At 48.0% G+C, this 27,149-nt stretch overlaps 2 protein-coding genes across 5 annotated transcripts; one reads left to right on the top strand and one right to left on the bottom strand.

Moving 5' to 3' along the window:
• The first annotated feature begins 251 nt into the window (after positions 1 to 251).
• CCDC153 (coiled-coil domain containing 153) lies at positions 252 to 6,286 on the top strand. Its single transcript, XM_054997592.1, has 7 exons — positions 252 to 315; positions 539 to 622; positions 866 to 922; positions 1,883 to 2,002; positions 3,548 to 3,640; positions 5,074 to 5,204; positions 6,158 to 6,286. Exons 2-7 carry the CDS (start codon positions 559 to 561, stop codon positions 6,284 to 6,286), a joined length of 594 nt encoding a protein of 197 aa, XP_054853567.1. The 5' UTR covers positions 252 to 315; positions 539 to 558.
• NHERF4 (NHERF family PDZ scaffold protein 4) lies at positions 5,667 to 27,149 on the bottom strand. Of its 4 annotated transcripts, none has more exons than XM_054997589.1 (10): positions 26,773 to 27,149; positions 22,788 to 22,815; positions 22,364 to 22,428; positions 21,373 to 21,584; positions 17,906 to 18,092; positions 16,567 to 16,703; positions 13,229 to 13,433; positions 9,690 to 9,886; positions 8,366 to 8,624; positions 5,667 to 7,005 (listed from the first exon to the last, which is right to left on the bottom strand). In XM_054997589.1, exons 1-9 carry the CDS (start codon positions 26,786 to 26,788, stop codon positions 8,406 to 8,408), a joined length of 1,266 nt encoding a protein of 421 aa, XP_054853564.1. In that variant the 5' UTR covers positions 26,789 to 27,149; the 3' UTR covers positions 5,667 to 7,005; positions 8,366 to 8,405. The 4 variants fall into 4 exon arrangements, with proteins under 4 accessions (XP_054853564.1, XP_054853563.1, XP_054853566.1 ...); XM_054997588.1 differs by having other exon boundaries at positions 8,433 to 8,624; positions 26,773 to 27,147; XM_054997591.1 differs by having other exon boundaries at positions 8,433 to 8,624; positions 22,736 to 22,815; positions 26,773 to 26,805.

Here is a 27,149-nt window from a genome sequence, read left to right as displayed (position 1 = left end):
TCTGAAAAAAAAAAACCTTTGGATGTGTTTGAAAAACCTCTTTCTTTTTGGATGCAAAACGTCGCAGGCCTTCTTTCCTGGAGCTGGCGTCTGCCAAGCTTCCTTCAGTAGCCATGGCAGCAAACAGGGATGGTTGCCTAGCAATGCAAGGATTCCCTGCCTTGTGCTGATTGGGATAGGCTCCTTGAGACCCAGGCATCTCTTCCTCCTCCTTGCCAATTGGCTGCTTGAAATGACATTCCTGCAAAAATAGTTTAATATTTCCTGCTGGGAAACTGGCAGCAACCTCTGAAGACATCGGCAGTTCACGTCCAGGTACTTTTCTCCAGCTTGCTCTTCCACACAAAGAGTGGTCTTGTGTTCCTATAAACAGCTCAAGGGCGGCTCGGAAGCGATTTATGGCACCCCTGTGAAAACCTCCTCCAGTCTCTCTCCACTGGTACCAGTTTAAAGAGCAGGCAGCGGGCCAGTTCCCCTTGGAACTCAGGGAGAGTGAGAGCCACAGATTGATTCCGTTCCCGTCCTTTCCAATTTGCAGGCTTCAGCAAGCGTACAAGAATGAGCACCGCAAGGAGAGGAAAAGGCAAAAAAGGAGGAAAACTGAAGAAGACGGATGTGGCAGGTACCATCTGAGCAGTAGAGCTGTAGATTCTGCTAGCCCTACCATTGCTGATCCTCTGCTCTGTGTTCCATGCGTTTCTCTCTCAGGGCCAAGGGCCATTTTATGTATAAATACTCATCCAGGTATAACCCCTGGAACTCTGCATTGTTGTACACATTCCAGGGTTAAATCAGTAAAAGGGACAAATCGGCCCCCAAGTCAAGACCTTTTTCACACATTCTGTCTCTCTCTCGCCCCATACAGATGAAGAAAAATACAGAAGGAGAGTGCTAGAGGTTGAGACTCTGAAACAGCACCTTGGTGAGAGAACGTCATCGGCATAGTAGAGAGCGTTTTAAAGGGAGGGGCAAGCTTTGAAACTTTTCGTGGGGGCAAAGGGTTTCCAGTCCTGTGCCAGCAGACTGACTGGCCATTCTTTTCTGGGTCATAGAGCTTGGAATCGAAAGGTTCGTCTGCTCACCCGCCCCATCCTATTTCCATCAGCCTAACACAAAACACAATCCAAGCAGAGTGGTTGTCACGCAGCCTGATCCAAGATGGCTCTTCTGCCTTTATGAGCGGCAGGGTGCTGCGTCAGCGCAGATGCTTCTATCCAAGCGGCGAGCTGCATGTTCACTGCATGACCGCTAATCTTGGATTAGCCACTGGAGCAGCGCGGAGGGCAATCTAAACTCCCCTCTGTCTGGAGATCAGGGGCGGGGCCACCAGCCATGTGACCATTTTCACCGAGGGCGATTTAAACTTTTAAAAACTCCCCCCTTGTTCCAGCTTACCCAAAGTGACGTCATTGGCCCTGGGAGCATGCGTGCACTTTGCGCGCGCACATGTGGTACCAGGGGCACCACCTCTCACCAAGAGTTGCCCCCTGTGCTGGCAACCCACTGAGTTCCACCTCCTCTTTTCCCAAAAAAAAAGCCCTGCCCAGGGATATGACTAGACCTCCCCCAAAGACCTGGCCAGTAGACAGTACTGGGTTAGAACGATCCAATTGTTTGACACTACAGTGAGACGTTTATGTTTATGTGGCTCTATAGTAAATATTGAATTGCTTTCCCCCTTCCATCTGATGAAGGGTTCTGTGTAACTTGGGAGCTGTCATGTTATTTGTCTCAACAAAATCAGGCCCAGCAGATAAAGATCTCCTTAGATACTTTATGTATAAGATTAAAAATAGCAATACCAAGTAATATCAGAGATAAGAACAGGTCCCGTCTCAGATGAGTGCATGCAAGCCAAAGCGACGTATGTCCTGACCTGCAGTTCTTCGGAGGGATGTGGCCAGGCAAGCAATGGCCGGCAGTGACGGACTGAAGCAGAGGCTGGTGGAGCTGGAGCAAGAATTGGAGGAGGCCCGAGGTGACAAACAAGATATTTACGAAGGTGCGTTTGTGTACACTTGGGTGGCCAATCTCCTTCCTGGATGCAGAGCCAAGCCTGACCATTTGGGGAAGTGAGATAAGCTGAATTAACTGCAGATTTACGGCGTTAAAGATAGGCAAATGACTGTTTAATTAATGTGCCTGGAGGAAGGGGCATTCTTTGGATTTTTTACTATGGGAACCAAAAGGTCCTGAGCCAAGCCTGTTTTAGTGGTGGCATTAAAGAAGAGATCCCATGTTCCTTTCTCTTGCTCTCTTCCTATTTGCCACGTAGTCTTCATGAGTTTGGAGATGCAATGTTAGCTGGGAAGTGTAGTTTTAAATGACAGATGGTGGAGATCACACTGGAGGGGACAGAGTCTCTCACAACCCTCTGCTTCCTCTGGCATCTCCCCTTCTGGAGACTTCGCTTTGCCAAATCTCGGTGAATGCAAAGTTTTAAGCTGTGAGGGCGGCACGGTAAAAGCTCCATAAGGGGAGACAGTCCAGGACGCCAGAGGTGGCAGAGAGTTGAGAGAGAATCCATCCCCCTCCAGAATGATCTCCGCCAGCTCTGTCTTTCAAAACTACGCTTCCCAGCTAACATTGCATCTCCCCACACTCGATGGACACGTGCCCTCCAGCGTCTTGTGTAGAGAGACTCACGTGATATCAATGGATGTGTAGAGAGGATCTGCCACATAAAACGTTCTCTGCCAGCTACCTTTAAGTCTAGTAAATAAATCTTCTCACATAAGTAGATGGGCCCTTTAACTAGAAGTTTTCAGTGGCCCGCTTCTCTGGAGGGCCACTGACTGCCAGGTGGACGCTGAGCCAGGCACTGATATCCCCATAGCTTGGCCCCAGCAGAGCTGCCAATGCCTATGCAATCGTACAGCCTCGCTTGCTTCTAGGCCAGTTGAACGTATCCCTTTGCTCTTGCGCATGGAAGTGGAGGACATTCTTTATTAGTATATAGAAGACATTCATTTTTCCTGCTCCAATATGCTGAGGAGCATTCCTGTGTTCTTTAGCTGGCTCACTCTCCTTTTACTTCACCTTGTGGGCATATCTGCCTGCCACGGCTCTTGTCCATTCCATACATCCGAAAAAATGTAGGCTGTGAAGTTCATGGCTCCATCAGCCAGATGTTCTTGGACCTGCCCAGGTTCAGGTGGGCTGAGAAGGCAGTGTTCCACTAGGACGTTCTTCAGAAACTCAGGTGTTTGGCTCTGGAAAGGGAGACTAGAGTGAGGTATCCCAGTGGAGCCAATAATGCAGTATGCTCTGCAAAAAGGACTCTTCGTCACTCCTCTCAGCCTTGCTTGTCTTTTGTCTCCCATCTTTTCATTGTCTCCTTTCGCGGTCAAAATTTAGATTGCAGGTTTCTTAAGGCACGGGGCCAGTCTTTTTTCTTAGCTTACGCTTTCAAGTGCCAGGTACACTAATAATGCACAAAGAGAACCCCTAAGGACTATTAGTGCAAGACAGGGATGGGGCGGGGGTCACAACTCTCCCCCACTTTGCCTTGTAGCCTTATTCCATCTCCCGTCCTTATCTGTTCCAGAGATGATCCGCCGGTTCCAGCAACTTCAGGGTCAGACCGATACTCGGATACAGCACTTAGAAGCTGAGTCTCAGAACTTGAGGGAACAACTCGGTATCTGTTACACCCACAGTCATTCATTTTAATAATATCACCCCCTCCCAATTTTGCAGCTAGAATTCATCAAAGGTACCTGCATAATTGATCCTTATCCACAGTGTTTATTACAAAAACCGTGAAATTGTCAAGAGTGAACCATAACATTAATTCCAGTTGCAGAACATTTGCTTATCAGTTACAGAACTCGCAAGGGATCTGTCTAGCAGAAAATGATCATGGCTGTAGAAGAGGGAGAGAGTCCTATTTTTCTAGTAGTAAAAAAAAAATTAGTTAACCCTTGCTGTCCAAACCTTAGGTGGCAAATTGATTTGGATCATCTCCATTAAATCCTCCTTAAATCGAGCTGAATACCCAGCTCGATTTATACTGACACATTCTTTCCTGTCTTACTACGAATGTAATCAAAATATATACCATGCAGAATTTAGCCTCTGCTACTAAAGAGGTCCACTCTGAATCAGAACTTCAGACTGGAGAGGGAGGAACCTGGGCACAAACTGCGAAGCCAGCTTGGCATAGTGGTTAAGAGTGGCAGGACTCTAACCTGGAGAACAGGGTTTGATTCCCCACTCCTCCACTTGAAGCCAGTGGGGTGACCTTGGGTCAATCACAGCTCTTACAGAGCTCTCTCACCCCACCCACCTCACAACAACATACTTTGTAAACCACTGTAAGTGGGTGTTGTTAAGTTGTCCTGAAGGATGGTATATAAATCAAATGTTGTTGTTGTTGTTTTTAACCCCAACGGGCCACTGGAGCTCTGCATTCATGCATGGGCCAATGTGTATAGAAGGGAAATGGGAACCCCAGTCATGAGATAAAATTGTACACAGGTAGGCGTTGTGCCAACATGCAGATGAGAAGGGCCAGTGTGCTTAGCCACAAATGGGGCTGGCACACTTGGTCCAGCTTTCTGCTTAGGTGCGTTGCCTGTACGTTGTGTACATAGGGGGATCTGAGTCCAGTGGGACCTTAGAGACCAACAAGATTCTGAAGAAGGAAGCTCTCACTCTCAAAAGCCTACACTTGGATAATGTTGTTGAACTCTAAGGTGCCGCTGGACTCAAATCCTGCTGTTCTACTGCAGACCAACATGGCTAGGTACCTAAAATTGTGTACCTAGAGTTTGTCTCTCTCTCTGACATGTAAAGGGGGCTTCTGACAGCCATGCGCCCTGGGCAACTGCCCCCTTTGCCCAATGCATAAAGTGGCCCAGCTTAATTTTAAAGGTAGTAGGAAAATGTCCCTCTGCAGGCCCTGTGGGACAGCGATCTGCACCCCCTGGCCTGTCAAAAGCTTGTATTTAGATTCTCAAGATAACACTCCTTCCTACGGAGATACCTGTGATGTGCCATCTTCTTTTCTGTCACACGTGCAGACTTCCCTTCACTTCCTTTTTTTATATGTCCCCCTTTTCCGCTTGGCAGCCGCTTGCCAAAATGACGTGCGACTAAGCCGAGCAGATAAGGAAAAGATGCAGAAAGAGAAGGAGGAGGCAATTGCTGAGATGCAACGCAAGATCGACAAGATGGAGACAGAATATGAAAAAATCCTGCATGTGAGTTTGGAGGTGGGGGATACATTTCAGGCTGGCTGGTGACAAGGTATGATCCTTAGAAGTGGGGAGAGGACACCTTTATTCCCACCCGAGACTGATATTTGCCTCCAGAACATGCTAGGAGCTGTACATACTTCTGTGACCCAGGTCAGGTCCTACTTTCATCCCTTGAGAAATCTCCAAGCACACACTGGAGGTATCTTGGGGATCCCTAGTGACTGACTGTTTCTCCTCACTGCTACAAGCAGTTCAGATAGACTTGCCTTTCTAAAATTTATTTGCAAAGGGGCATGGCTTTTTTTCAGCCGGAACACGATGGAACGGAGTTCCGGCACCTCTTGAAAACGGTCACATGGCTGGTGGCCCCGCCCCCTGATCTCCAGACGGAGGGGAGTTTAGATCGCCCTCCGCACAGTGCAGAGGGCGATCTAAACTCCCCTCCGTCTGGAGATCAGGGGGTGGGGCCAGCAGCCATGTGACCATTTTTGCTGAGGACGATTTCAACTTTAAAAAACTCCCCCCTTGTTCCAGCTGACCCAAAGTGACGTCATTGCGAGGTCCCAGAAGCATGCGCGCACTTTGCACGTGCACATGTGGTACCAGGAGCACCACCTCCCACCAGGATTTGCCCCTGTGCTGGCAACCCACGGAGTTCCACCACTTTTTTTCCCAGAAAAAAAGCCCTGCAAAAGGGTTTTTGCTTTCAGTGCATGTGCCTGGGGGGGAAAAAATGTCCCGTGTAACTTGAAAGCTGGCCTTTAGCATTTGAACATTCATTGTTTGACCATCGAAAGGCCTTTGCAACAGACATCCTTGCAGATTCAGCCAAGTGACTGGGCAACAGCCATTCTGCACCAGCTCCATTCTGCTGCATTCCTACCAGGCAGTCCCGGAATTCATAGACCCCTCGTCTTAGCCTCCCTCTTACTGCCTGTTGCTCTTCCTCTCCTCAGGGCAGCCTGGACCTTGTGCTGTCCAAACTGCAGACTGCCAAACTGGGCTGGGAGAAGGAGGCCACAACCCTCCATATGGAGTATAAGGACCGGCTCAAGGAGTTCGGACTCAACCCACTGGAGATCTGATGGGCCATTCTCCAGAGCATGACGCCAAGTCCCCCATATCATCCACATGGTTTAGTATCACCACTTAAACTGCACTCAGCCTCGGGACTACATAAAGCAATAAAAAGGGTGTGCCTCTAAGCATGTGCAGAGTGCCTTTCCTTCAGTAAGCAAAAAACTTCTCTTGCATAACTTAGATTAGGGAGAAGAACTTCTGCATCCAACAGCACTGACAGCTCTTAATCCGTGTTTTGAATAGCAGGCATTAGTTATTCCTGGTGAGGAGGGTGTGTGTGTGTGGAACTATTTTCACTAAAACTTGATGGGAGGAGAGAGAGTTCATCATTGGGCTGCAAAATGGGAACTTCCTTTGCAGTTTAGTCACAGCCAAGAGGGTGGTTTCCCATTAGCTGTCATGGACCTCCAAGGAGTCCTGTTGGTTCCTGCTCTGAACAAATCTCTGCTCCTTCTCCCCGGGGAACTTCAATCCAGGGACCCATTGTAAGAATCCACATGAAGTTTTTTGGAGTGTAAAGAAGGAGCCATCGATGAGGCAGCAGAGGGACAGGGAAAGTCAGGGCAGGGAAAAATCAAAGTGCAAAGTTGGCAGCGTCAGTGCAAATGTCACTTATGTCTACCACAAACAGGAACTTTTCCAGGGCTGGGACTCGATGGTGCTTGCAGCGATGAAGACGATGATCTGGCAGGCCCTAGAAGGGCTGGCTCAGTCCATCTTGCTCCTGTGTGGAACAAAGATCAGAGCGTTGTAAAGTTGCAGGAAAGCTGGGATGCAATTGTCAATCCGCCTAGCTTGTAGGACTGTTGATGCATACAAAACCCTGAGCAAGCCCATCTAGAACTGCCTTTCTGTTTCTCATGTGCACACCAACTGTACGCAAGAGAAGAGTGGAAAAGAACTTTTCAGTGGCATGTGTGAATTTGGCCAAAGAGAACCTAGCTCCAGTCTTGAATTTCTGTGGCAGCTCACAATTGCCTCCAAGTGAGTAATTGGATGGGAGACCTCCAACAGGGTTGCAAAGGCAGGCAATGGCAAAACACCTCTGTTAGTCTCTTGCCATGAAAACCCCACCAGGGGTCGCCATAAGTCAACTCTGACTTAAGGGCCGGATTTCATTCATCCTGGAATCTAGTCTGATACTCTAACCACTACACCATACATGCCCCCACAGATTTCCTTTGTAATCCACGCATGACTTCTGAGGAAGAATTATTGGGTGGCTTGTCCATCTTTATCTTCTCTTCCTAACCTTTCCATATTTTTCCTGTGGGCTTTTGTCTCCTTCTGCCAAACCCAGCTCTAGTGTGGACTCTATTGGGTCGAATATGGGAGTGGTGATGGAAAGTGCCGTCAAATCATAGCTGACTTCTGGTGTAGTGCTCCTAAAATGTATATTTTTGAGTTACCCGCTCTTGTGGCCACATAACAGCCCCCTCACCCACCCAAGCAGACACTGGATAGGGAAGTTCAAAAGCTTATTCAGTTTAAACATTAAACCAAACAATGCCGCCCCCCCTCGCCCCAAAAAGACATGTAGCTTCAGAGAACCACATGTCAATTTGGCACCTGGAGAACTACAGAAAACCAGAATCTTCCATAATCTCCACCTGGATAGTCAAGTGCGGGTATGAAGAAAGTGATCTTTGGCCATTCGGAGGCCAGCATGAGGATAATTGGTAGGGATAAATTATTGTGATTCACAAACATCCTTCCTGGTGGGCAGTTATATATTTTTATGAGCATTCTGCATCTGGTTTTGGGCTCCAAAACTAGTTTGTATATGCACGCATATGTCTTTGCCACTTCAGACTGGAGGTGGCAGCGATGGGGAATCATGTTGTCAAATGCTTCCTCCGCTCAAAAAACACCATACAGATAGAAAGTCATATGTCAACAAGATGGGTTCTTGCCTGCCTCTCCTTGACATACTTGTTTTTGTGGATTGTTTGAATTACGACACATTCCATCACACAATCTCCCAACTGCAAACTGAAGTGAGAGAACAGGGTCAGTCATACTGTGTGTTTCTAACCAGAAAAACCAGAACTCTGAGAGCTATTGCTGAAAGAAAACAAACACACCAATGAAAAGAGTGTGAAGGGAGGTCACTGGACATTCCCCCTAGACTTCCACAGAGGACATCGTCACCTCTTTGGAGAAGTCCCATGAGCCATCTCTGGATGGCCGGGCGTTCTGGTGGTGGTCCATATCGAGATGACAAGGAATGAAGGTGGAGGTGCTATTTTCCTGAAGCGTGCTAGAAGAAGAGGAAGTACAGGTGGCAGTCGATCCGGTCAGAGCATCTTGGTCATCGTAGAAAACGAGAGGTGACAATCCAACCTGTGAAAGCAAAAGAAATCTCAACCAACAGGCTGGGACCACTTTTGGACAATCTAACAGACTTCCGGAGATGCTTTATAATCCATTTTTTTAATCCTCAGGGAATGAATGGATCATCTCACCCAACACATTTTGCCCCAAGGTAGAGAATCCAAAACAATCCAAGCAGGTTACTGGTGGTGGTTCTTATAAGTGAACGCTTCCTCATTCCAAAAAACTCACACTACGAGCTTGTATCAGTTTCTTATTTGTTCCACAGTGCAATCCTATGCAGAGTTACTCTGATCTAAACCCACTGGTTTGCGTAGGCTGCCTCCAGAGTAACTGCATTTAGGACTGTGCTCTGACATAGCTTCTCCCAGAGAATCCTGATAATTTTCTAAGATTCTTCCCACCTCCATTTCTCCTGATATCTAGCTTCGCACAAAGAGGCTGTTAATCCCAGTTTGGTGCAGTGGTTAAGAGTGCGGGACTCTAATCTGGAGAACCGGGTTTGATTCCCCACTCCTCCACTTGAAGCCAGCTGGGTGACCTTGGGCTAGTCACAATTCTCTGGAGCTCTCTCAGCCCCACCAACCTCACAGGGTATTTTGTTGTGGGGATAATAGTGACATACTTTGTAAACCGCTCTGAGTGGGCATTAAGTTGTCCTGAAGGGCGGTATATAAATCAAATGTTGTTGTTGTTTACAGTATATGTATTTGCTGGAAGAAGTACAAGACAATCGCACCCACTTCCTGGGTGTGATGGTGACTCTATAATCCTCTACATGGATGGGGTTTTTAGGGTACACCCAATGCACATGAAGCTGCCATATTGAATCAGACCATTGGTCCATCAAGGTGTATATTGTCTACTCAGACGGGCAGCTGCTCTCCTGGGCCTCTGGGTTTTTTACATCACCTACTGCCTGGTCCTTTTAACTGGAGATGCCGGGGATTGAACCCGGGACCTTCTGCATGCCAAGCAGTTGCTCTATCACTGAGCCATGGTGGGAAATGAGAATGGATGGTCTTTAGGGGATCAACCTCCCAGTGCTCCCCCAATTCCATACCTGGCACGTACCAAATCATAGAACTTGCTCCCTTCTGCATCTATGACCAGCAGTGTCACCTGCTTCCTGTCCGCACGGATTTTAGATACTGTTCCATGGTGGTCCAGATCTTCAGTGCTCTCTCCATTCACGCCCAGGAGGCGATCGCCATCCCTCATGCCTGCTTTCTCAGCTGGCAGCCCAGCATCCACCTCCCTCAGAAACTGCCCTGGAAATCACAAGCAAAGGAAAAATGGGTCGCTAGTCCTCATGCAAGAATGGGGGGGCATGCCTCTCTTCTGCCGTATTCACACATGCTGTGTGTTCAGGTTGCATTATGTTTTCTGTACAGAGGGCTGCCCTCTGTGAAGGTATCTCAGAATTCTCTCCTCGTCAGAGGAGAATTAAGCCATTCTTTTGGCAGCAGTGGAAAGAGATTCTTTGTAAGAAGGGATGGAACATGACAGACTCAGGCAGTGCCTACATGATGAAGTCATTCCGGAATTATGTCATCCTCTTTTTAATTAAGAGAATTGAGAGAAGGGATACAGTTGAACTAAACAGAGTAGGTCTATTGTTACAGGGATCCATCAGGCAGCTTCTAGGGAGTCCTCCAAAACCTTGGGAGAGGTCATCCCTCTGTTGTAGAGCACATGCCTAGGTCTCAGGATCAATCCTCAGCAAATGAGATTGCAGGTGGAAGGTGCTAAGAAAGATTTTTTCTTTGTCTGGAGATCCATAGCCAGTCGCAGTAGGCAATAGTGAGCTAGAAGAAGCAGTGGTTTGACTTGGTATATGAAGATAAGCATTCTTCAGCCTATGCAGGGCTTTTTTTCTGGGAAAAGAGGTGGTGGAACTTAGTGGGTTGCCCTCGGAGAAAATGGTCACATGGCTGGTGGCCCCGCCCCCTGATCTCCAGACAGAGGGGAGGTTAGATTGCCCTCCGTGCCGCTCAGCAGTACGGAGGGCAATCTAAGCTCCCCTCTGTTTGGAGATCAGGGGGCGGGGCCACCAGCCATGTGACCATTTTCAAGAGGTTCCGGAACTCCGTTCCCCCGCGTTCCTGCTGAAAAAAAGCCCTGAGCCTATGCTTGAAAATGATCAGCTAGATTATCAGCCTGTACAGATCCATCATTTCTCCCTCTGCTTTATGTGAGCATGCATAGAGAGCAAAGGGTGTATGCCCAAAGAAGAGCAGCAGGACAGCAAGACAAGGTCACTGCACGGGGGAGAGGCAGGTGCAGAGAGACTCACTCCTCTTAATCCAGTCATGTGACTCTGATGCACCACCTCTGATGTCACATGCTTGGATCTTAAGTTTCAGACTTGGGGGGGTTAAAGGCAAGTCCTGGGTTGGAAAGGTTGAAGGACACTGTTTTAGATAGACTAGGGTCAAGTTGTAGGTGGGGAAGAAAGGTAGAATGCTATAAACAGGGCTTTTTTTCAGCTGGAACGCAACAGAATGGAGTTCCGGAACCTCTTGGAAATGGTCACATGGCTGGTGGCCCCGCCCCCTGATCTCCAGACAGAGGGGAGTTTAGATTGCCTTCCATGCCGCTCCAGCGGTGCAAAGGGCAATCTAAACTCCCCTCTGTCTGGAGATCAGGGGGCAGGGCCACCAACCATGTGACCATTTCCACTGAGGGTGATTTAAACTTTTAAAAACTCCCCCTTTGTTCCAGCTGACCCAAAGTGATGTCATTGGCCCTGGGAGCATGTGTGCACTTTGTGCGCGCACATGTGGTACCAGGGGCACCACCTCCCACCAGGAGTTGTCCCCTGTGCTGGCAACCCCCTGAGTTCCACCACCTCTTTTCCCAGAAAAAAAAAGCCCTGGCTATAAATGTATAAGGTGTTTGAAGCAAGAAGAGATTTCCCAAAATACGTGAAGCTGGATGCTCTGATAGGGAGCATAACCGAATCTATTCCAGCCTACTGTTATCAGGAGCCTTCCAGGCTGATTGGCTGATATTCCTGCTGTTCAAGATACAAGTGGGGTTGCTGACAATTCCGGAGTCCTGTGTTTGGGATCTGCGGTGGTTGAGTGCTATCATGTTCCCCCAACCCAGTTCTTGCTGCTCCCCATCCTCCATCCACTTGTGCATCTTTAAACCTAGATACACTACATGTAGTTCTGGGACTGGAAGGGAAGGTGGCATGGCATAGCTTGATCTCGTCAGATTTTGGAAGCTAAGCAGGGTCAGTACTTGGATATGGGACCACCAAGGAAGACTCCGCAGAGGAAGGCAATGGCAAACCACTTCTGCTTCTCACTTGCCTTGAAAGCCCCAGCAGAAGTTGCCATAAGTCAGTTGTGACTTCATGGCACTTTATGCAGACACAGTTTTGGAATTATTTTCCTGGTGGCTTTAAGGCTGAGATGACAGCCAGTGGGAGGAGTTCTGCTTAACCTACTCCCCTCCCACTGCCTGCAAAAATCATCCCCCCTAAAGCTGCTTTCCCAGCGTTGGAAGGGAAAAATAGAGGCAGTTCACCATCTCTTCCCCCTTCAAAGAGAAGAGCTGCTAAGATATATTGTTGAAAACTTTCACGGGCAGAGAACGATGGTTGTTGTGGATTTTCCAGGCTGTATTGCCGTGGTCTTGGCATTGTAGTTCCTGACATTTCGCCAGCAGCTGTGACTGACATCTTCAGAAGTGTAGCACCGAAAGGCAGAGATCTCTCAGAGACCTAGGCCGTCGTCACACTGCCATAAATTTAGCACCAAACTAGCGCCATCTCCCACTGAATGCTCACCTTATTCCGGCTCTCTTGCGATTTCGCCATTCTCCCCAATTCATGCTTTGTGACTCTTTATGCTGTCTTTATCCGCTTCCATGTGAATGCCCTGGATCGACTATGAACGCTTTGCAACATCAAAATGCTCACTCTCCCCGATCGTCTGTCTCACCTAACACTGAGTCTCCTGCCCTACACTCCCACAAGCCCCAGCGCGACCCGCAATTAAGCCTCAAAGTAATTTTTTTTAAAAAAAAAAACGTCAGCCTTATAGCGCTATAGCGATATTCTGCCATGGGTGGGAAACCTCTGCTACCTATCACGGTTGGCTTTTGGGTTGGCCCAGCACAACATAGCAGAGCGATATAGCACAAATATGCGAAAACAATTTTTTTTAAGGGGCAGGATTTTTTGGTCCCCGTTTCCGGAGGGACTTTGACTGACCGTCGAATTGCGCTTTTCCCTTTTAATGTGACTGACTGGAAGCGCAAGCAGTCGTCAAAGGATGGGAGAATCCGTTCTAATAATGATAGAAGAAACGATTTCTAGTGCAAAACTGACGAAATAAGGGCCTGTGTGACGACGGCCCTGCTAACATCTTCTCCACAGTTTGACACTGAGAGTTCCCTGTCTTTCGGTGCTACACCTCTGAAGATGCCAGTCACAGCTGCTAGCGAAACATCAGGAACTACAATGCCAAGACCACGGTGATACAGCCCGGAAAATCCACAACAACCAAGAGCTGCTAAGGTTGCCATGTCTGAGCAGACAAAGAAGCTGGAGGGGAAAGGGGAAAGCAGTCCCAAAGCGGGTGCGTGGAAAGCTGCCTTACCCTTCTTTCCTGAGCTGCATCGTTCTTCTTTCAGCAGAAACCCATAGCCACTGGGCCCTCTCACCATCGGCAGCTTCCGCACTTCAAAGGGAAGCCAGGAGGTGTCGGCCAGGGCTGCCGTGATTTTGATGTTGCGCTGTTGGTAGAAGTCCTCTGACTCTGCTTCTATGACCAGGAGGCCCAAGGGGCTGCTGCTTTGTTTGAGCTGGATTCAAGACAGGCACAGAAGCATGGAGAAGAAAGTCAGGGCACCTAATGGGAAAACAAGGGCCAGGCTCCCAGACGACCCATGAGACACTCCTCTGGAGAGAAGAAGCCACATCCACAGGTAGCGTTGCCAGCCTCCAGGTAGTGGCTGGAGATCCCCCGGAATTACAACTGGTCTCCAGGCCACAGAGATCAGTTCACCCAGAGAAAATGACTACTTTGGGGGGGGGGGTGGACTCTAATGAATTAAGTCATGCCAAGGTCCTTTTCCTCCTCAAACTGCACTTTCTCAAGGTTTCTCCAGGTTTCATCCCCCAGATCTCCAGGAATTTTCCAAGTTGGAGCTGGCAGCCCTATCCACATTAACCCACGGCCAGGCCCCTAAGCTTTCAGGTATTTGGGGGCCCCTCCAGCACTTTAGTCTTTCACTCCACTACAGCTGACAGGCTGGCTCTGGTACAGTAGGTACTACACCGCAGTACATAGCCCTCGATCCATTTTGAGGGTCTCCTGAAGAATTCTATTCACAATTTTTAAAAATATTTTTATTAAGCGAGTAGAACTCTTCAGGAAAACACATTTTGGGGATATAATTGTTCAATACTGCAATATTTTGAAGTGAATAACATTTTTATTATTTATTAAAAATATATAATTTGTGGATAATTGTTTTAATATTACAGACCATTTGTTTCACTTCAATAAGATGCAGTTAATTATCTTATTAATAGAAGTTATATAAGAGAATCAATTAATTATAATTTAGGTGGGGGTGTGCCTCAGCAAAACAAATTGACAGCCCCCTAGTCCCTGTGGGGGCCCTAGGCTTCGGCCTAGTCAGCCTTATGAATAATATGACCCTGACCTAGGCTTCGGCCTAGTCAGCCTTATGAATAATTAGGGTTGCCAGGTCCCTCTAGTCTCCCAGTGGGAGACTGGGATGCTGGCTCCTCCCCCTCAGTGCTGTTGCCGTTGTGACTGCGCACAAAGTGCGCACTCCCGGTGTGCGTGATGACGTCACTTCCGGGAGTGATGTCATCACGCAGGGTAAAAGGCGCCCACATGACGACCTCACGCCGCCGCCGCCGTGCCCCTTGTCCTGCCAGCGCGGGCAGCACAGGGGCAGTGACGGCCGCAGCGAGAGAGAGAGCTGCGGTGGCCACGGCCAGCTGGCTGCACAGGGACGGCAGCCACCGCAGCGAGAGAGCGGGCCGCAGCAGCAGCGGGGGATCCCCTGATCCCACCCTCCCTGGAGTGCCCCCTCCCCGGGTGGCGCAGCGGGCCCTGGGTGCGGGGCATGCTCCCATGCTGCATGAGTGGGTGGCAGCGGTGGCAGAGAGAAAGCAGGCGGCGGTTGCAAGAGCACGCCACTCTCACCGCTGCTGCTGCGGCTTGCTCTCTCGCTGCAGTGGCTGCCGTCCCTGTGCAGCTGGCAGGGACAAGGGGCGTGGTGGTGGCAGCAGTGAGAGAGCGAGCTGCGGTGGCCACGGTCTGCTCTCTCTCTTGCTGCCGCCACGCCCCTTGTCCTTGCTGGCGCTGGCTGCACAGGGGCGGCTCCAGCCGTGGCAAGAGACAGAGAGAGAGCAGGCCGTGGCCACGTGAGCGCGAGAGGGTGAGATCAGGGGATCCCCGCCCTGAGCGGGGGGGGGGGGTAACCCTATGAATAATACAGCCCTGACCTAGGCTTCGGCCTAGTCAGCTTTATGAATAATACGACCCTGACCTAGGCTTCAGCCTAGTCAGCCTTATGAATAATACGACCCTGCACCCCCAGAGGCTAGGGTTGCCAGCTTTGGTTTGGGAAATTCCTGGAGATGATGCCTCAGGAGGGAGCTCAACAGGGATGTCATGCCACAGAGTCCACCCTCCAAAGTAGCCATTTCCTCCAGGGGAACTGATGTCTATTGTCAGGAGACCAGTTGCAATCCCAGGAGTTCTCCAGGCCTCACATGGAGGTTGGCAACCCTACTCCGAGCACAGAACCCTTCTCAACTCCCCATTGTACAGTTAGGAAAGTAGAGGCTAGTGGCAGGAACTTGTTGAGTTATAACTTATGACTCATAAGGTTTATTTAATTTATTTTTTTTTAAAAATCATGTCATCACTCCAGAGACCTGCTCCAGTTGGCTCAAAATGTAATAAAATATAAATGTAACAAAATATAAAACGGCATCAGTAATAAACAAACGACAAAAACAGCATTCAACGGCCTAAAATGATATTCATGAAACAGTTTTCAGGGTAGCAGCAGACCATGAAACAGCTTTAAGAGCTGGAATGCCTGGGTTCAAAGAAATGTTTTTGGCCTGGCACCAAAAGGACATCAAGGGAGGTGCCAAGAAAGTAAAAGAGGAAGGGGCATTCCAAACATGAGGTGCCACCTCTGAAAAAGCTCTGCCTCTGGTTACAACCCACCCGCCTCACCTCTACAGGTGAGTCCACAGAGAGCAGGGCTTGGGAAGGGTATCCTAACTGGCTGCTTGGATGATACAGGAGGAGAAGATGCTTCCAAGTACCTGGTCCCTAGCCATTTAGGGCCTTAGAGGTAAGAACCTGCACTCTGAACTGTTCCTGAAAACAGACGGTAAGCCAGCAAAGATCTTGCAGTCCTGGGGTGACCCAGTTCCTATATCCAATGCTAGCAATAGCCTGACTGCTGCATTTTGGACCAACTGAAGTTTCTGCCACATTGGTGTGTATATGAATTTGGAAGGCAAAAGCAAGACCATTTACGGAGTGCTTTGAAACAGTCAAAGCGATCATTAGACAGGATCAAGCGGACAACTAGATGTGGCCTGCTTGGATATGGAATGATGGGGATCAGGGGCCATTTCATAGAAAAAGAGCTGCAGGAACTCATTAGCATAACTCATTAGCATAACTCATTAGTATATGTCACACCCCTTGACATCACCGGAAGTGTGTCATTAGCATAACTGGGTTGCGTATGCCACACCCCCTGACATCACCTATCCTGGCAGTTTCGGCCCAATTCATGCCGCGATGGGCCCAAAATGGCCGAAAATCAGGTGGGCGGGGCCACCTGACATGTGACCTTTTTGGAGAACTACCGGAACTGGGTTCCTGTCCGTTCCCCCTAAAAATGAGCCCTGATGGGAATGATCTTGTACCTTTTTATTAAGCCCAGCATATGTCCAGTTCTTCACACTCATTCCATTGAGCTCCAGAAGCCACGAACCATCCGGCACTCCTGCTTTATCGGCTGGCCCGTTTCTTAGCACAGACATTCGGAAGGTGCCTTTCACACCTGCAAAGGAGAACAAACATGACTCCAGGGGTGGTTGCCTTGAGAAACAGTTCAGGTCTGGAGGAAGGCAGTGTCTAGACTCCATAGGGTTGCCACCTCTGGTTCGGGAAATTCCTGGAGATTTGAAATTGAAGCTTGAGATGGGCAGGGACCTCAGCAGGGCATAATATCATACAGTCCACTCTCCAAAGCAGTCATTTTTTCTCCAGGGGAACCGATCTCTATAATCTGGAGATCAGTTGCATTTTGGGAGATCTCCAGGCCCTACTTGGAAGTTGGCAACCATAGTCCAGAAGCAATGGCTGCTCCCCTCCCCAACCAACACCCTGGGCTGCTATCAACTTTTTAAAAAATCTACATTTGAGCTCTGGAGAGGAAAACCCAAGCCTGCACAGACATGGTAGTGTTTGGCAAAAGTTCAATAGTTGAATCTGCACCAACCAATTCCTTTCTCTCTCTCAAGGGAACCTTGGGAACTATGGTTCTTGAGAGGATCTCTAATAGGAACATATATAGAATCATCACCAAACTATAATTTCAGGATTCTTTATGAGCAGCCATGACAGTTCAGTTGGTATGGAAACAATACCCGTTTGTCGCCTAGATATGCCTCTAGAAGTAAGCCTGGGAATGGTTTCATTGGTTAGTACAGCCATAGCCTGACCCCAGTAACTGGAGTCTCAGTGCCCTCTTCATCTTTCAGTTCCTCCTGCCCTTTGCAATGAATGAATGAATGAATGAAAAATTTGGATCTGGGAAATATCTTTTCCAGTTGGCAGCAGAGGGTAGGACCCGAAGCAATGGGCTTAAATTACATGCACAAAGGTACCGGCTGGATATTAGGAAGAACTTTTTCATGGTCAGAGTAGTTCAAAGGTGGAATCAGCTGCCTAGGGAGGTGGTGAGCTCCCCTTCACTGGCAGCTTTCAAGAAGAGGCTGGATGAATACTTGTCAGAGATGCTTTAGGCTGATCCTGCACTGGGCAGGGGGTTAGACTAGATGGTCTGTATGGCCCCTTCCAACTCTATGATTCTATGATGATTTAAGCAAAAGCAAGCTGACCCATGCAAGCCTCCTCAATTTTACACAATGCATCCTCATTGCAGAACTTTGGCTTTCTTTTGAGTGGGATTTGGCTAGTTCTAGTGCAAAAGACAAGCTGGTAAGTACAGTGAGGCATGGAGCTGGCGTACTCCCCTACCTTCTGGTGCCGAAACACTGAAGCCGAAACCGTTTTGATCCTTGGCCACACAGCACAGCCGTGGCCTGTTGTAAGGGGGCAAGAACTGGGCCGGGTTCCGATCCAGGGCTTTGGCCAGGCTGTAGGCATTCCCGTCCAAAACAGTCAGGGAGACCTGCTTGCCGCTGCTCTGGATCTTCCACACCACCTGCAAGAGAGTGCCAAAGAGGGGTTGGATCCTGGCTAATACTATGTCTTTGTAAACTTGTATTCATTGACCCTATGACATTGTTTATGGAAATGTTCTTGACACTGTATGGAAATGCCTACCCCTGTCCTTGCCACTTAGAGCCAAGCTACAAGTGATGAATTACACTTGCCTGGCAAGTGAACAGACTCACGTGTATTCCTCCCTGTTCACTTGCGCTCCAATATAAACAAGCAAACAAATATATAAATAAATACAAACAAACAGAGTGGGGTGTGTTTCTCAGCCTTGGGCTTAGACTGGAAGAGTGCTAAATATGACTTTTTTCTCAGCAACTGTTCCAGCTCCCCCTGCATATCACGGGTACTCCCACTTTTTCCTGGCACCTTTGCCTGGTGAATCAGTGCTCGGATGTAACCTTTTGGAGAGACGCTGTGGATGCCTTTTAAGAAAATTGTTCGCATGCAGGCACAAGCCCAGGAGTCTTCCGGGTTTTATCTCAGTTGAAACGGGCGGTGACAGATCCCACTGAGAGATACAACATGAGATTAAACTTTCTAGTAAACATTTTTAATTTTTTTTTAAAGGAAGAAAAGGCCTGCTGGCTAGCACAATTTGTTTTAGAATCTGGTGTAAGGAAGTTTTCAGAGCTAAGGACTAGAGCAGGTGGGAAGGAATTTTCAGTAATGTAAAAGCAGGATGGGGTGGAAGGCTCAGGCCTGGATCTGTGGTGTAAGAGGGGTGTTACAAACACATTAGATCACTCCCCCTTTCTTGTCTGCATTTGTGTATGCTTTAGCAAGAGATGCTTGCCTATGCTACAGTGTTCTTTTGTGGCAAAAATAAACAGGACAAATGTAAAGACGAAACAGTTTGAATTCTTGAACAGTGATTATCGGCAGGGTGATCTATAAATCTGGGGTGGGGGGCATTCAGGCAAATGGGGGACATTTGCAACTGCTGCAGCTGTTGCAGACAACCCACCGAGGAGAGTTTCTTTATGTCACTCCCCCCCCACCCCATTCTGAAGATAAAATCCCAAATTCTCAGTCGCTCCCCAGGCCCTTAAGACGTGTCAAATAGGAATAGATCCAGAGGAGTTAGCCATGTTAGTCTGTAGTTGCAAAATAGTAGAGTCAGTAGCACCTTTAAGATTAACCAACTTATCTGTAGCATAAGCTTTTGAGAACCACAGCTCTCTTCGTCAGATGCATCTGACGAAGAGAGCTGTGGTTCTCGAAAGCTTATGCTACAATAAAGTTGGTTAGTCTTAAAGGTGCTACTGGACTCTTTACCTGTCTGGAGTGCTGCTTTTATGTCCTAATGTTTAATTTATACAGAGCTTAGAAGTGTTATCAGCATTTGATGATAAATTGGTAAACATGGGGGAGGTGGTGGGGTAACGTTTACGAACTGCTGTTCTAGAATAAGCTTTCATGGACTAGGGCTATGGACTCTTATCTGTGGAAGCTTATGTTAGAGTCAGAATATGTTTGTCTGAAAAGACCTAAGATTGTTTTTCCTGCTTCGTTCAGTTACTCAGTAAAAAATAAAAAATCCTCCTTTTATACTGTATCAGAGGCATCCAGCAAAATTATGTTAACCGGAAACAATCCATCGACACTCTGGAGAAAACTTTCACATCACATGTATTTAATCAGCTTTGCAATTTATCAAAATAATGATCAGGATTTATGAATGAATCTTAACTATACCTTCAGCATATGATGCTACTTTCAGAGTCACGTGCATGTGCGTTTCCCTATTGCATAGACTCCCACATTGCACTAATTTTGGAGCTCACCTCTGATGACCCCCAGGTCAAATAAAACTTCTGATTCACCTGACCTAAAAGTCTCCATTCTCTAGAAAAATAACTTCCAAAGGAAATGGATTCAAGTTCATCAAAAAGTTTGATAGTATCTCCTAAGAGCTCAATAGAGATGTGAGATTCTTCAGCCATTATAGTTCTTAACCTCATTTAATTAATTAATTTATTTATTTACTTTATTTATAGCCCAACTTTCTTGTTGAGACTGAAGGCAAGTTGCAGAATAATAGCAACGTTACTTGTACAACATATGACAACCAGTAAACAATGTTATAGTACAGAATTAAAAGAGGATGTGAAGAACAAGATGCCTAAGACAAAGTATGCCATAAACAGTGTAGTAAGTGGGATCATTAAGAGTGTCTCTAAATGAGACATCTTACACGGGGACGCTCAAGTGTAGGGAGATGCAATGTTAGCTGGGAAGCGTAGTTTAAAAAGACAGAGCGGGTGGGGGGACATTGCTCCTCAGAGGATTTGTTAATTTCATCTTCACCTCCTGGAAGGGGAGGTGAAATTGACAGAGCCTTTGAGGAGGAGAAAATGAAATTAAGGCTCTGTCTTTTTAAACTACCCTAGTGTAGAGAGGTGAAACTGACTGAGCCTTCAGGGAAGTGAAGATGAAATTAACAAACCCTCTGAGGAGCGATCTCCTCCAGCTCTCTCTTTTTAAACTACGCACCCCAGCTAACATTGCGTCTCCTTACACGTGAGCATCCCGTGTAAGATGTCTTGTGTAGAGAGACTCTTAGGTAGAGGACAACGCAGTAAAAGCAAAATAATAACCCTGAAAAACCATCATGATAGACTACAATCCTATTCCATCATACAGGCACCCTCCTGGAGTGTTCTGTTCAGCTACCGTTCTAATTCCCTCATTAAAATGAACACAACTGTTTGCGTATTCTGCAAAAGTGTGGGAGCACAACTGGGGGAAACTACATCACCCCCAAAGGCCGGCTGTTATGAATGATACATGCGGACATCTCGTCTTGCTCTTTCTGCATTTCATAGCCTTTGATGGCTGCCGTTTACAATTTTTTTCTTCATAATAACCTCTTCTGTAAACGTCAGCATCGTGAGGACACATTGCACCCATCTGACTAAGTGGACAAAGCATGCTCACCAGATTCCTGGGGTTTTTTTCCCCCTCCTTAATCCTGAAAGCGTTACTCAGCCATGAGTTCCCAAGCTGATCTTGGTCCAATCCTGATTTCTTAGCCACAGCATTTGCATGTACAGTACGGGAATAATAACACAGATGTATTTTACAGGGGAGTTATCGTTTGAAGACTTTGGAAGAAAGATGTTACATAAAGGCCAAGTATTATATTTTCGATGGAATTTTCCCAAGATCAGTCTTTGGCCAGGCCCCCGCAGGAGGAAACTCCATACCAAGCTGTCAGCAAACATCGAGATGGAGTCAGTGTGGCCACATTTACGCCTTACCCTAAAATGCTCCATGTCATCAACGTACACGCCGTTCACCTCAAGAATCCGGTCGCCTTCCCTCAGCCCTTTGCGGTGGGCCAGGCTCCCTGGCTTCACTTGCCGTATGAGATGCCCGCTGTTGCCCACCTCTTGACGCAGCCAGAAACCAAAGCTCTCCTCATCTTCTTTCTTCAGAAAGCAGAAGCGCAGCTGTGACAACCCCTCTGGCCCTGAGGAGGACAAAATTGGGCATCCTGTAGCCAGAGTCAGAAGGGACTGAAGAATCTCTGGGCCTTCCTTGCTCTGCTGTTGAACGAAGGTAGTGACTCATGCAGAGACAGAGCAGGCACCCTCCTTTGTGGATGACAGATTGAATGACACCTGATGAAGCAAAGCTACCTGGCCCTAGGGGAGGCTGACTGGAAGGACTGAGCTGTGCAGAGAAGAGACAGGCCACCTCTTCTGCGAATGAATTCTTTGGGCTCACAGGAGCCTGTAATTATTGAATTTCATTCTTGGGGCTTGCTACTTCACCACTGTGGCACACCAGTGTGACCAGCTAGGGGCAGACTGGGACTCAAACATATCAGGACAGTTTCCTGCCCTGGAGGGCCACTGGCAACTAGGAGCAAGCTGTACCAAGAGTCCTCTATGGAGCTCCCAGTGCCACACGGCACTGCTTGGCTAGGACACGGGCTGCATTGACGATAATGATGGGTGGAGGATCAGCTTGCAGCCAGGCTGTTTTACCATCCCAATCTGCCCCAGTGCCCAGTGCCCAGTTTGGAAACAGTTGCCCTAGCTTTTTAAGTGCTCACGTTCATCCTACTCTGATGCGGCCTAGGAAGGAAGGTGCAGGAATCAGGAATCCCCCTGGTGCCGGGCAAGGTAAGCCACCATCAGGGCTTGGATCCCTCCCACGGAATAAAGATCAACCCTTCCCCTCAATAAACGCTGCAAAGGAAACAGCTGGCGCTTCCTTTCCCGCCCACACAGCCAGGGCCATTACCAGAGTCCTCCGCCAGTGACAGGACTGGGTTGTCGATCCCATCTTTGGGGTTAAATTCAAATTTCCTGCAAGACCAAGACAGAGGGAGAGTCATCTAGGCTGGGAGGCAGGCAAGGTTCTGCTTCCCAAAGAAAAACTTTATCAAGATGCAATCACTCCGGGTTGTTAACTGATTAAGCTTCGGTTTTTGTTCAAAAACAATAACCCCAGTTAATGATCTGCTTTTTAACTGTTCCCCCGATTAAACTTCTAACACGTCACCCAAATCTCAGCATGCCACTGCTTTGCCATGCACAGAATGCCCTCTGCCCATCACTCCAGCAAGCTGGCTGTAATTTTCTGATTTTAGTTTTGCAGACAAAAGACACATACACACTCATCTTCTGTGCAGTGACTCGGCAAGAGGAAGGCCCTTGGCACTTACAGGGTTAACTCTGTGGTGTCTGGAAGTCCTGTTAAAAAAGGAGGGGGGGTTAGTGTATGAAAGTCCATTCAGGCACTCACATCCTCTCCCCTTCCTGCATAGGTGCCTCCGATTTACTCCTGGGGTAGAGCTGTCCAGCATCCAGAACTGAATTTGTAGAAGTAAAGGTGTTTGACTGTAGCCAGGTGTCAAAGAAAGGTAACTGCAGTTTAGGCTTACCTGCTATGGGCACATGCACTCTGTACATGCGTAGGGGAACTCTAGTCTCAAGCAAGCTTATAGAGATAGAAGAGAAAGGAGCCACAGACAATTAGGGGAAGCCATTAAAAGACAACCACAGCATCTTCAGAGAAGAGACTCTTGTCAAAGTCCTTGGAGAGCAGCTGCCACTCAAAGGAGATCGTACCAGGTCAGATGGACCAATAAGGCACCTTCATAATAAGGCACAATTCTGCATGGGAATGATCCAGAAGTTTTCAAGAAATGTCATGTTTGATGTGACTTAGCCCTCAACTCCCCCCCCCCCCCGCCCCAAGGCCACCAGTCAGCAGACCATGCCCACAGCTGCCTGGGAAACAAGACAGGCAAGGGGTGTGAACTGCCACTTGCCACAATGATCATAAGAACAGAGAGTTTATTAGCCTCAGTCCAGAGAATCTCCCTTTATGACCGCTGCAAAAGTCTTCCCGATTCTTCCTCTTGTCTCTTTTCTAAAGCACATGGACCAATTGCCCGGAAGACGAGCATCCTTCTGCTAAATTCTTGGAAGCAGAAGATGAATGAAAGTGTCAGACACAACAGTTGCATCCTCTTTAGGGCGCTGCCCAGCCAGTATTTTACTGGTCAGATCAGTAATGCCGATTTCTGTCTGTTGACTCAGAGCCAAGCTACAAGCGACGAATGACACTTGAACGGCAAGTGAACAGACTCACATGTATTCCTCCCTGTTCACTTGCGCTCCACGTGATCACTACGCAAGTGGATCACTCCACTATGCAAGTGAAGCGCAAGTGAACAGGGAGGAATACACTTGAGTCTGTTCACTTGCCGTTCAAGTGTCATTCGTCACTTGTAGCTTGGACCTGAGTATCAGGGTCTACAAAACTAGTTACTACCACCTGTAGCCTGGTTTGCCACTGACCCACCAGATTCTAACCAGATTCCAACATCCCAGGCAGGGCTCTGCATGCCTATCACCCAACTATCATTCATGCTGGAAATGGCTATCAGCAACTATTGTCAGCAACTGCTCAATGGAACCTCCATGTCTAAAGGCAGTGTATACTAGCTCTTGGGGAGGGCAGATGCCGTTTGCAGGCCTTGTACGGAATATCAGGGTGACCAGCATCGGAAGAAGGTGAGCACCATTGTTTCTGTTGTACCAAGGAAGGTATACCTGTCCCCTCCTGGACCTGAGCTGCAGCTCACCAGGTCCAAGCTGGGATTGGCATGGAGCTAATGATGGCAGCAAAGGTCCAGGAGAGAATGCCAGTCCCCTCCCACTGGGTGGGAGTCAACTGAGAGCCAAGCTACAAGAGACAAATTACGCGAGGAGGAGCACATGAAGGGAGTCGCAATGTTAGCCGGGAAACTGAATTTTAAAAGAGATCAGAAGGCTTTGTCAATTTCCCCTCTCTACAGAGCCAGGGAGATCCTTGCTCGGAGGGTGTGTTAATTTCCTCTTTGCCTCCCCAAGGCTCTGTCAGTTTCACCTCCCCTTCTAGGAGGCCAAGAGGAAATAAACCCTCTGAGGAGGGATCTTTGCTGGCTTTGTAGAGAGGTGAAATTGACAAAGCCTTCCAATCTCTTTTAAAACTCAGCTTCCCGGCTAACATTGTGACTCCCTTCACGTGCTCCTCCTCGTGTAATTCATCTCTTGTAGCTTAGCTCTGAGTTCTTGCGGAGCATTGGCCCCTGCTCATGAGACCTCCCCAAGCTGTCACTTGTGTGGCTTGGCTGGAGAACCAGTTCTGGTTGCCCTCACCGACCTCACTGTACCCAGTGATCCCCTTCTGGAGCTCTCTGAGTATAAACCAGTGAACTGTTGCTGAAAGGGCAGCACAAAGACTGACTTTCCCTAACCAGACAGGTTAATCTGATACTTATTACCCACTCCAGTGTGTGACTGGGAGCTTGGCCAGAGCACGAAGCTGTGCGGCCAGGAAGGCTACACAGCAGGAAGGGGCTGTGGCTGAACTTTGCCTGTAGAAGGCTGTTAGGGGAGATTTTTTTTTAAATAGTACCCTGCTTCCAATTTACAAGTCCTGTATTACCACTAACCCATATATGTTTCAAGACACCAAACTCAGTGATTACAGAAGAAAAATGAGTTTATTTCTTACATGGAATAATCCCAGACACATACTCCATTAGGCGGAGACACGTGTAAAGACCAGAAGCATTGGAGGGCCTTATATCCCCTTCAGCACTGATTGTTTACAGAATAATTGCTATTTGTTTACAGAATAAAAGATCAGAGGCTAGGATGAAACCCTGTTAAAATGACACGTTCCAAGAGAAGATGACATGTGATAAGCTTGAGTGTCAAATGATTTATACAAACATTTGAGAAGTCTGACTTTTCTTGGGAAAGGAATGCAATCAAGGTTAAATCTTACTCGTCTAATTAGAATAGCTCAAAACAACAAAATGTTTACACATTGCTCAGTGACCTGTCTCCACCAGAGGAGACGTATGTAACAAGCACGAGATCTCAGAAGGAACGTGGCACTTAGAGTAAGGCTTTATTACTTGTTTACAGATTTCTGTGTGCTGGTAGCTTGAATGTATGCTCAGAATAAGATTTTATGAAATGGGGCCTAAAAATTCCCTAACAAAGGCCCCGGTTCAATCCCTGGCATTGCCACTTTAAAGGGGCTCCGCTGAGCTTCTGCTATTCAGAACAGCCAAAACTGGAATGGACAGTCTGAGTGGCTCGAGGGCACTTTGGCCTGCTCAGGAGGACTGAGCTTTTGTTATTGGGGGGGGGGGACACAGGCAGGCAGGCGTGATCCTGATAACATTCACTTGAGAGACAATTTGCCAGGTTTCATCCTGTATCCTGTTCCAAAGGCTGTGTTTAATCCCGGGAGAGGTGAAGGAATAAGCGGGACAGGAAAAGTGTCTTTTGAGCATACACAGAATGCTGTGCTTCTCTGCCAGGGAAGCAGAAGCATGGCCCCCCACTTCAGATTTCAGGGAGTGTAGCCTTTCAACAGCTGGATGGCAGCCAGGTTCAAACGCTCGCCTTCTCTTGGATTCATTCACAGTCAAAATGGCACAGCAGTAACGTGTTTCGAGTGCATTCACTGCAGTTCCTTATTGTGGGCTTGCCATGACACTAGCAAGCGTTTGTCAACAGCAGCGGGACAGGCCTTCCCCGTGAGCTGGAATGACTCTTGAGCAAGCCTCAGCACCTGATCTCTCATAAAAAATAACCAAGTGCTGCACTGGAGGGAGGGAGCAGGGTTGTGGAAATAGATCACACCTTCCCATACAATAGAGAAAGTCAACACATAGAAGACTTCCTGGTACTGGGGCGCAACAATGAGGGATGCTCCTGCTGTTGAGCATTTCCCTCTCTTGCAGCATGGGAACGTGGTTTGACGGAAAAGGTGGTAAGCCTCCCTGAGCCGTTGGGCTGTGTGCAACTTCTAGCGCACTACTGATGCTCTTGGGAGAAGGACCACATAGCCAGAGCTTGGAGTAAAATTTTGTGCAGTACCTAGTACTTCCACGTACTTCAAAATTATGATCAATGCCTTCAAGCGCTTGGGGCCCCACTTTCTTATAACCTAATCCCCCCTGCAGAAAAAAAACACATTGCCTCACTTTGGAAGGGCCCTGCCAACATCTCGGAGCAGCAGGTAAAATCCCCTACTGCTGCCAGAATTCCCACACCGCAGTGCAAGCGATCCTCCTACCAACTCCTTGCTCATTGCTTTGGAGGGAAGACTCGCAGCCCTGCTCGTTTTCAGAGGCTTACCTTGCTTCTGCTTCATGGCTGGTTCAGCGTTCTAGGGACAAGGTCCAGAATGAAGTGGCAGCTTAAACTGGAGAGCAGACCCCGCCTTCTTGAAGAATTCACGGAAGTTTAATGTTTAAACAGGGAGAGAGTCTTCAGTTTGCTGCCTCCTTCCCATCCCAGGAGCGGATCACGGAAATAAAAATGAGCCTAGCAAGAGAGAGATCTGCAAGATACCTACTACACTTCTAAAAAGGGGAGGTCAAAGGGAAGCAACTGCCTGCAGCACTGGAAGACAGGTGTGCAAGTAAATTGTAGTGTGCGCACCGCACATGCTCAGAGGCATACTTGGCTTCACTCTGGCTTCATGATTATGGCTTGTGCATGTTTATAGTAAT

The sequence above is a fragment of the Eublepharis macularius genome, chromosome 14 (assembly GCF_028583425.1).
Source record: "Eublepharis macularius isolate TG4126 chromosome 14, MPM_Emac_v1.0, whole genome shotgun sequence".
Taxonomy (NCBI): domain Eukaryota; kingdom Metazoa; phylum Chordata; class Lepidosauria; order Squamata; family Eublepharidae; genus Eublepharis; species Eublepharis macularius.
This window is presented reverse-complemented; position numbering and strand designations above follow the sequence as displayed.